At 42.0% G+C, this 10,290-nt stretch overlaps 1 protein-coding gene across 1 annotated transcript; it reads left to right on the top strand.

The window, feature by feature from the left end:
* Positions 1–2,451: 2,451 nt before the first annotated feature.
* Positions 2,452–7,724, top strand: LOC109872375 (transmembrane protein 275-like). The gene is made up of 2 exons (XM_020463580.2): positions 2,452–2,990; positions 4,061–7,724. The coding sequence occupies exon 2, from the start codon at positions 4,209–4,211 to the stop codon at positions 4,821–4,823; it is 615 nt and encodes a 204-aa protein (XP_020319169.1). The 5' UTR covers positions 2,452–2,990; positions 4,061–4,208; the 3' UTR covers positions 4,824–7,724.
* The last annotated feature ends 2,566 nt before the right edge of the window (positions 7,725–10,290 follow it).

Here is a 10,290-nt window from a genome sequence, read left to right as displayed (position 1 = left end):
TCTCATTTGTGGCCTGAAGGCCACATGGCAACTCCTTGTCACTCATTGTCATGCCAAACATTAGCCATGTTGTTTGGCATAGCGGTGTGTGGGTAAAATCACTGGGAAAGCCAAGCCAGGAATAAAATGCCATATTACAACCTATGTGTTGTGATAATTGTTTTTGCTCTATAACCTGTTAGTTCATATGTCTTGACGCTGTGATATACAGGCCTAAAGTCAAGACAATAAGAAGACACAGTGGCAAAATAAATTCAACCACACCCTAGTTTCATCACAAAACCGGAGAGCAACCTCTGTCTGGTGAAGTCCACAAAACATATTGCATATAACAAACAGTTACATGACCTTCAGAGCGTGGTGAAGCAACCTAATGTTTCCGACATTTGCGGACAACCGAACAGCTATTGATTTAGAACCACAGAGAGTTACCGTTCCACTATTCCAGCACCATTTCAACATAATCTAATCACCTATGCTCAGTCTAATATAGTGACAACTAAAAGATACCAAAAACTATTTTATCCAATCTACATAAGCTAAATATGATGGTGCATGCGTGCAAGGAGAAAAAAACTTGGTGATTCACCCTACTTGTAGAGAAACACCATTGCCATCCTCTTTTATGTTGCCTAAATGGCTGCAATACAAGCATTTAATTGTTGTTGTCCTAGGTTACCTGGCTAAAATGATTGCTTGCTAGCCTAACTTCCTTACATGGGCAACGATGTTAGTTAACATTACCCTAATGTTACTACATCTAGCTATATGTTGAACTTCCGTCCTCTCAGGCCAGGGGCACAATGTATGAATTTATGGTTGGATCAGAATCACCATAATCATTGGTCAGTGCAGAGAATGAAGTAAAACCACAAGTCCAAATCCCGATCTGCATCCATTGCTAATTTAGGAAAGGGATGATTTTAGGTACAGTGGTTCCTCCTTTAAAACCTTTTTGTAATAACATAGTATACGGGATTGATTTTTAGGAAATTTGGCTTAATTAATTAGATTAATATTATGGTGTTTCCATTCAGAGAAAAATGGTCAGTTTGTAAATTCAGACCGTTTTGCTCTCGGAGCGCACACTGGACGTTCGGGCCGAGGAGTAGGGTTGATTTGAGCATTCTGGCCTTACAATGGCAGTCAAGCACCCAAGCTAATGTTGGCTAGCTACTTCCAGACACAAATGAGACCACTCTGACCGTTTACTCGCCCTAGCAGAGCTGGTAAGGCAGTTTTAGTGTTAACCAGAGCGCTGGTGACTGTAAATGTGCTGCTGGAAACAATTTAATTACTCTTTTTTTCCGACACTGGCCATATTCAACCAGTGTTGTCTGGTACTCAGACAAGAGTGCTCTGAAATCCGTGTACATAGTAGGCTTTTGTGGAGCGATGGGTAACGATGCTTCGAGGGTGGCTGTTGTCTATGTGTGCAGAGGGTCCCTGGTTTGAGCCCAGAAAGGAATGGGACGGAAGCAAAACTGTTACAGGTCACCATTTTAATCAGGAGAATCTTCTCTTTGTAATTATGTAAGTCTGGGCAGCGAGCTTGTTTGTCATCAATCGCTAGACCAGAAAATAAGTTTGAATTTTTTCCCGACTTTTTCATTACGCAGACATAAGCACAGTTGACACCATCGAGGTGCGGATGTTTACTTTGGTCTGGAGCAATGAAGCCGTGACGCTGGATACCTCTAAGTCCCGCGGTGAAAGCTCTCAACTTTGAAATGAGGAACCACGGTAGCTAGCTTGCTAGCCACATGAGGACAACTACACAACGAAATGCAACAATTCAAGTTTTCTGTCAGTGGTGTTTGGCTTCTAATGTGATGTGATTGGTGTGAAGCCAAATCCAAACTGGCTTCACTTTACACTTTTTTTGGTGTACCAGAACCATTCATAGCTGAGCTCACTCAGTTTAGCTGAATTCTGATTACCTATTATTTTATACCTTTTTTATTGAGGGAGGCCAAATGTTTGCTGGCTTCCTTGGCATTGAATGCTAAGGGTGGCAACAATGTCATACTCTTTTTGACCAGACAGCATAGATGGGCTACACATACAAAGCATTCGCTTGGATGCTCTCTTGCGAATTGAAGGACATTTATGAAACACAGAAAGAAGAAGGATACATTATCTTGTATCTTTTTTTCGTTTTCTTTTTTTGTTGGGATAGCCTGGAATCCCTTGGCATCCACGAATATATGCTACTGATCTAAGACCAGGTTTATTTGTTCATGCATGATCAACAAATGAAGACTAGCCTACTTGCAATATGTGCAATGATGTAATAGCTTTGCGTAGCTTGTTCCAGCTCCGGGAGCTGTCCACAGAGTCCGCTAGTCTCCCCCCAATGCTCTTTCATCAGACACCCACCGCTCCTCCTCCAGTACACCACGTGGAGCGGTGTATATCATAGTGGTGAGCAAGATGCTCATTATCACACATACATATATTGTGTTACCCAGTGAGGAGAGGGGGACGTCTCAATGCACTGTGCAAACATCCTACTTGCTATATACCCATCAAAAACAGGTGTTGTCAATCACAAGACTGGCGGGATTATGGAAACGCACTCATTATTCTTTTCTCTGAAGAGCAGCTCTTGAGTAAAGAAAGATGATGAGAATATTTGGACAGGTCTTATGTAAGAGAGGTTTTCGTATCCTAGAATTGTATAGGCGTCATGTATCCGACTGCACAGTCACGTGGACACAACAAGCGTCCATATGTCAAGAAGAGCAACGCCTTCACCTGAATGAGCCTCTCTCACAGATGCCCTAACTACGTCGACCGGCCATGGTTGTAATATTTACTATTGATTGGCACACTATGAGGTGTTCAATCTGAAAATCAACTCTTCGGCATATACACGTAGTTCTAACCTGACCATCCGTATGCGAATGGGATTCTGTATGAAAATGCGTGTTGGAGATGTAGGCTATTTCTAAAGGAACCTTCAACTATTCTGAACATCAGCACAGAAGGTAAGATGAATCTCGGAAATCAATTAATTTGAACGTTGTTATATGCAACAGTTCAGTACAAGGATGAATTTGATGCCTGCGCGCATTCTACAAAAAATGCTCAATGCCCAAGCTCAGAAAGGCTATACCAAACATGCCATTTCATTTTCCTGCAGCAATAGGCTAGATAACTAAAATAACCATTATGCGGTTTATAACTGATTCTTTCTTTTTAAGGGGTGTATGTATGATGATGAATGAAAAGGGTATCGTTTCTGGTTGCTACTCAGCAATTCAAACCTTATTCACCCACCAGCCTTGAATGAATGCAGTCACTGTTTAGTACATTTACACACAATATTGTATATTTTATCAAATATCTATTTAAAATACTTAAAAAGACAAGTAATAATGTAATCATTCAGTATGGTCATTTTTAAGAGATAATATTGGTATGTCGACTAGGCTGTCCTTTCCCAAGTTCACTGACAATTTAGTCACTGGTCAATCAATACCTTGCTAATACCCTGCCACCTATTCTGCACCCATGCACACTACATAACCTTTCATTTCAATGTTTTATTATTTTCCTCAACACACATTTATACTTTTAGATATTCATGAACAATAAATATTTATGCATGCGTACTTGGCTCCAGCAAATGATGGTTTACCATTAGCGTAGAGGTTTGTCACGTGTTATCTATGTTGTTGAATTAGGGCCATAGGCCAGACTAGTGTAATGTGCAGTGAATAAGGCCCAAAAATGAGATGTGTGAATTGGAGGAGTTGCGGGGGAGTATTTAGTGTTATATGAGCCGTAGCCTTGGTCAAGTGAAGCACGACATGAGCTTTCTCACCAAGGCCTCTTGATAGCATTGTAATTGTGTTTTAGTGCTCAGACCAAGGCTAGAATTATCATCATAATGTCATGCATAAACTACAATCATCATTGAATCACGATAGTGCATGAATTACAACCATCATTGAACATGAGTTCTGCATGTCCTTGTCTGTTATTTCCACCTTAGAAACTTGTATAACTGAAAACACATTCAGCTTAAACATTTATATTTTCTACTCTGATTCAGGAGCTTTTACACTGTGAACAATCAACCAGCACAGCCATGGCCTCCCTCGGTGGTCTGTTGCCAAGGGGAACAGTCCTTGCTGAACGATAAAAATATAGAGTTAAGGAAAGACGGAGAGACAGAGCAGCCTTGAGGTACAGAAGAAGAGATGGTCGTCACTGACAGGAGTTCGAGCACTCCTGTGCCCAAGAAGCAGGAACCAAAGAATAAGAAGAGGAAGTCCCGCCCCCATGGCCTGCCCTCCCCAGCGTTGTGCTGCGCATGCGGCCTGTGCATCATGCTGGCAGGCATCAACATCACCCTGGTGGGGGCGTTCGCCTTCAGCACCTTGGTGCCCTCTGCCAACCCTCCCATCATCATAGGACCCATCCTGCTCCTGGTGGCCTTCTCTTTCTTCGGAGCGTGCTGTGTCTGCAGCCGCCTGCCCCCTGCCCAGGGCTCCCGGAGATCGAAGGTGGGCGGGAGGAGCATGGGGATGATGGGGCGGGGAGGTTTAGCTGGGGGAGCGACGTTTGAGATCGAGACAAGTGAGCACACTTTGCAGGACACCACGGCAGTACAGCTCAGCCCCTCGGCCTCACCGGGGTCATCACGGGCGTCCAGCCCCGAACGGGATGCTCCTGACCCCGCCCCCCCAGGGACCTGCAAGCTCTTCACCATGGAGACCAATGGCCCTACCTCCGCCACGGCCTACTACTCTGCCGCCTCGGCCGGGGGAGGGGCTGTGAGGCTCAACCTGCCACGTGATGATATGGCCACCTAGCACAGCCCTGACTTACGCACTGAAGCAAGAGCTTCATGCCCCAGGGGACTGATGCTAAACTATGTAAATATGAACTAGGATTGATGATATACAGACAGTGTTTCAGTGTGTCTAGCCATTTTGTGTAGTGACATTTTTCATGTTTATGACAAGCTATCAGAGTTTTATTGCATTTGTTTTTGTTTTTTCCAACAGCCAAACAGTAATTAGCATGCAATTCAACGTTGAAGGAACGTCCGTTTCATTGGAATTGATGTTCCTACCTCCTCAGAACTGTTTTCTTTAGAATCCTCTCTTAACATGCATGGGGCATTATTATAAGCAGTTTCTAACCAGAAAGCAAAATGGGGGAATTGAAGCGTTTTCTCTGTGGCATTTCTGAGGGGTAAAACAAAGTGATGTGTCCCATTTCTTTGACCGTCTGGACCTCAGTGATGGACATTTCAGCCGATTACTCTGACGCAACTTTGTTGTTGTTGCCAGAACTGAAAGGTTTGACACGAAATGGCAATGAGTTTAATGCTATCATTCAAATACTTAGTGATGTTTGACATTACAGTATGTGCTGCTTTGGTCTTAAATTAGATTCAAAGATGGGGTCGCAAGATTCCTTTGCAATATAATATCAACTGAAAGGATCAGCAACAGAGGACTAATATAAATTTTTTCTCAATTGTTTCTACAGACAAAACATTATGGATGATATGCAGTGTACATCAGTGGTTGGCAACAAGTGGCCTGTGGGCCAAAACTGGGTCGCAAGTGATTCGTTTTTTGGAATCAGAATTTTTACTACAAACATAGAAATGTGCCATTTTCACATAGTGGCAAGAAAATCCTTTGGAATTACCTGGATTTCTGCATAAATTGGTCATAAAAGCCACAACAATAAACAAACAGTCTGCTTAAACTCATAAACAATTATACATACTCATGTCTTTATTGAATATACCGTGTATTTTTTTTTATACCTTTTTATTTAACTAGTCAGTTAAGAACAAATTCTTATTTTCAATGACAGCCTAGGAACAGTGGGTTAACTGCCTATTCAGGGGCAGAACAACAGATTTGTATCTTGTCAGCTCAGGGGTTTGAACTTGCAACCTTCTGGTTACTAGTCCAATGCTCTAACCACTAGGCTAAGCTAACCACCTTACGAAACTGTTTCAGTTCAGCAATATTCTTGGGATGTCTGGTGTGAACTGCTCGATGTCATGCCACACCATTTTAAATCAGCTTGAGGTCAGGACTCTGACTGGGCCACTTAAGGTATATTTTCTTCTGTTGAAGCCATTCTGTTGTTGATTTACTTCTGTCTTTTGTGTTGTTGTCCTGTTGCTTCACCCAACTTCGGTTGAGCTTCAATTGGGGGACAGAGCCTTACATTCTCCTGCAAAATGTATTGATAAACTTGGGAGTTAATTTTTCCGTCGACGATAGCAAGCTGTCCAGGCCCTGAGGCAGCAAAGCAGCTCCAAACCATGATGCTCCCTCCACCATACTTTACAGTTGGGATGAGGTTTTGATGTTGGTGTGCTGTGCCTTTTTTTCTCCACAGTTGTGTGTTCCTTCTAAACAACTCAACTGTTTCATCTGTCCACAGAATATTTTGCCAGAAGCGCTGTGGAACATCCAGGTGTTCTTTTGCAAACTTCAGACATGCAGCAATTATTTTTTTGGACAGCAGTGGCTTCTTCCGTGGTGTCCTCCCATGAACAACGTTCTTGTTTAGTGTTTTACATTTCATAGACTCCTCAACAGAGATGGCATGTTCCAGAGAATTCTGTAATTCTTTAGCTGACACTAGGATTCTTCTTAACCTCATTGAGCATTCTGCACTGTGCTTTTGCAGTCATCTTTGCAGGGCAGCCACTCCTAGGGAGACTAGCAAGAGTGCAGAAATTTGTCTTACCGTGGACTGATTTTAGAGAATTTTGTAACCCTTTCCAGCTTTTTGCAAGTCAACAATTCTTAATCTTAGGTCTTCTGAGATCTCTTTTGTTTGAGGCATGATTCACGTCAGGCAATGCTTCTTGTGAGTAGAAAACCTCACATTTTGTGAGTTTTTTTTTATAGGGCAGGGCAGCTCTAACCAACATCTCCAATCTTGTCTCATAGGTTAGCTGACTCCTGACTCCAATTAGCTTTTGGAAATGTCATTTGCAGAGGGGTTCACATACTGTTCCCAACCTACACTGTGAATGTTTGAATTATGTATTATGTTACCTTGCGTTATTAGTTTAATCACTCTGTGTTTGTTTATTGTCTATGAAGATCAGATCAAATTTTATGACTAATTTATGCTGAAATCCAGGTAATTCCAAAAGGTTCACTTACTTTTTCTTGCCACTATGGTGATGTTGGGGTAGTGCTGGACATGATTTAATATGAAGTGTCAAATGTTTGACATGTTCCGTTAGGTATAGCCCTATGTCTAACATGGACATCACACCAAGATCCATGCTGCTTTAATATTGATTCAGAAGATTGAACATGCTTTGGTTTTCTATACAGAATAAACAACGTCTTTCTTGAACTGCATTGTTGGTTAAGGGCTTGTAAGTAGCATTTCACGGTAAGGTTGTATTTGGCGCATGTGACAAAGTTTGATTTGAACTAGAGTTTACCATGTCCCAGCCAAGTAGTATTTTGTCATAGCCTAATATTTGTATTTCATGTGAGGAAAGTCAACTCCCCCTACAGGGAGTGGGCTTGTTGTAAATGTGTGTAGTGTCAAGATGTATGTAAACTATCAATGTTGGCCATGTATTTCAAAATGTATTCTGGTTTGATAACATCTTTTAACAATGTATTTTTTTGAAAATTAAATTGACTTAATTTGATAACAGTACATGTGATACTACTAAAATATAAATAAAATACATGCTCAGATAAAATTGATCACAAAGAGTTTTGTTGCAGCAAACTGCATGAAAAAATATTTATCGAAAGATGAGCAAAAAAAACATTCCTCTGATGGATGCACAGGTGGTGGCTGTTTGTACGTCACCGGTGACTGTGTCTGTTCTTGCTTCTGCTGCGATGACTGGTTGTCTGTGAAATGGTGGCTCTTTTCAGACTGTCTTTTTTTTTCTTTTTCTTTTTTTTCTCCTTGAGGTGAAGACATCTCCATCCTTGTCAGACTATACATGGTCCAGTCGTTTGCTGTGTCTTGGTCTGTGACCGTGTCTTTGTTCAAGCTATGTGTCCAGGTCCAGCCTCTTCCTTAGCCTCTTGGTTCTCTCTCTGGTTAAGGTTCAGCACAGAGATGGGGCCACTGTAGATGCTAGGGCACCTCTGACCACCTCCGATGTCTGTGCGCCTTGGCAGTACTTGGGAGCTGGTCATTTGGGAGAGGTAACCATATGCCCTTTCTTATCTTCTCCCAGCTGATGAACTGTAAGATCTGTCTCCAGAGCTTCCTCAGCTGTTTGATTAGACTGAACACATTGAACAGACTGACCACCAAAGGGGCCACACCAAACACCAGGATCACTCCTATCATGTAGATCCCTCAAACCCAACTCTGGACCTCAAAGCCAGATCCACTGCATTGTTTAATTGTTCTCTAATCAGGGACTGATTTAGACCTGGGACATCAGGTGTGTGCAATTAATTATCAGGTAGAACAAAAAACCAGCCCGGCTCCAGACCTCGTAGGATTTGAGTACCTCTGATGTAGATGATGTAGAAGATCAGGAAGCTGAGACCGCGTTTGCAGAGAGTCACCCTCGCTGTACCAGGTTGGCAAATAGCATCAACCTTTAGAGCAGGAAAGCGTGACCTAAGCATTTAAAAGAGCATAGAACATTTACATCAAGAATGGTGAGCAGAATACTTGTTATCAGCCTGGAAACATTTCTTTCGAATGTCAACTGAAACCAGTATTCTAAGATTTCAACTGTAAACATTAAGTATTGTCCATAGAGACATTTTGACATCCTAATATATTTAAGATTCCATTGAGAAAGAACTAACTCCATGCAAGACTCTGCCCGGGTGACATGATAGTATCACTGACATTTTGAACCAGAGTCATGGGTAGACACAGGCTCTATAGCTTGAGCCCAATAAGGCTTCTCCTCATTCTGTCTCTGCCTGCATGTATACTGACTACCACCAGGGGATGGTAGTGCTTCCAAATGTGTCCTTTGTTCTCACGTTATGTAACAGGGTATTGTCCAATAGAGCCAGTAGATGTCAGCAGAGCATAAGGTGTGTGTGTGTGATTATGCAGACTAAGTGAAAGTGGGTCTGACCATGCACAAACTTTCTAGCACATAAATGCATGCCATGATGCACTTGCACAGGATCTCTGACCACAGTGATAATGATCATGGTTGATGTTGCAACGTGTCTATTTTTGCATTAAAGCACAGGGGGTCTAATGTCCCCATCATTCATAGCATGTTTTCATCAATAACCACTGCTTAAAAAATATAGTAGTTGCTTATCTCAATAGATTTCACAAATCACACCAAGATTGCATTGATTAACATCTTGCAATATCAATTGTTTATAAAGGAGACCTTGTAAATACATTTTGAATGAAGCCCTTTCGGATGCTGCATGGGTTTTTGAATGGCCTACTTTCCGAGTAAACTATAGCCACTGCACTAATAAGTGGATTGGGCTGATTGGCCCTATCATAACCACTTCTAAGAGCAGTTAGTCTTCCCCACTTTCACCAGTTCACTTTGTGATAATGAGCCTTATTTGTAGACAACGCTAGGCTTTCTATCAACTGTCGCTTTTGATATGATAAACCAGGGTTCTCCAACTGGCGGTTTTGAGATATGATAAACCAGGGTTCTCCAACTGGTGGTTTTATTTGCCCCCCGCAACAATTTTTATTGTTGGACATAAAACACCAGCAAATAAGCTACAAGTGAGTTTAATTTTGGAAATCTGTTCCAAAGTATTCCCACACACAATAGAGAGATGTGATCGGATACAAATGGGCAACCGGTAGCCTAGCGGTTAGGAGCGTTGGGCCAGTAACCGAAAGATCGCTGGTTCAGATCCCCGAGCCAACTAGGTGAAAAATCAGTCGATGTGCTCTTGAGCAAGGCACTTAACCCTAATTGCTTCCCTACATAGTGCACTACTCTTGACCAAGGGTCCATGTTGCAGTGCTTGGCTCGAATTGGGATGCAGACTGGTAAAAGCTGTGATTATATCCTAGAATTAGATGCACTGCAACACTAGCTATCTGTAAAGCATCTCCATGAGGTGATGACTGACTGAAGGGGAATTAGACTGTTGATGTTATCTAAGGAAATCTCTTCTAATCCAATTCTGGAGAGTCGACCTAAGGTGACACAACTTAGCAATCAACATATGTTCTAACACTTGTTAGTGCATAGCTGTATTTTGTTCTCTATAACTCAAGGATGAGACAAGTTGATGGAGAATGTTATGACATATACATGTTGTGAATTACTGTTGTATAACAGCAACAATGGCT

The sequence above is a fragment of the Oncorhynchus kisutch genome, linkage group LG27 (genome assembly GCF_002021735.2).
Source record: "Oncorhynchus kisutch isolate 150728-3 linkage group LG27, Okis_V2, whole genome shotgun sequence".
In the NCBI taxonomy this organism is placed as follows: Eukaryota; Metazoa; Chordata; class Actinopteri; order Salmoniformes; family Salmonidae; genus Oncorhynchus; species Oncorhynchus kisutch.
This window is presented reverse-complemented; position numbering and strand designations above follow the sequence as displayed.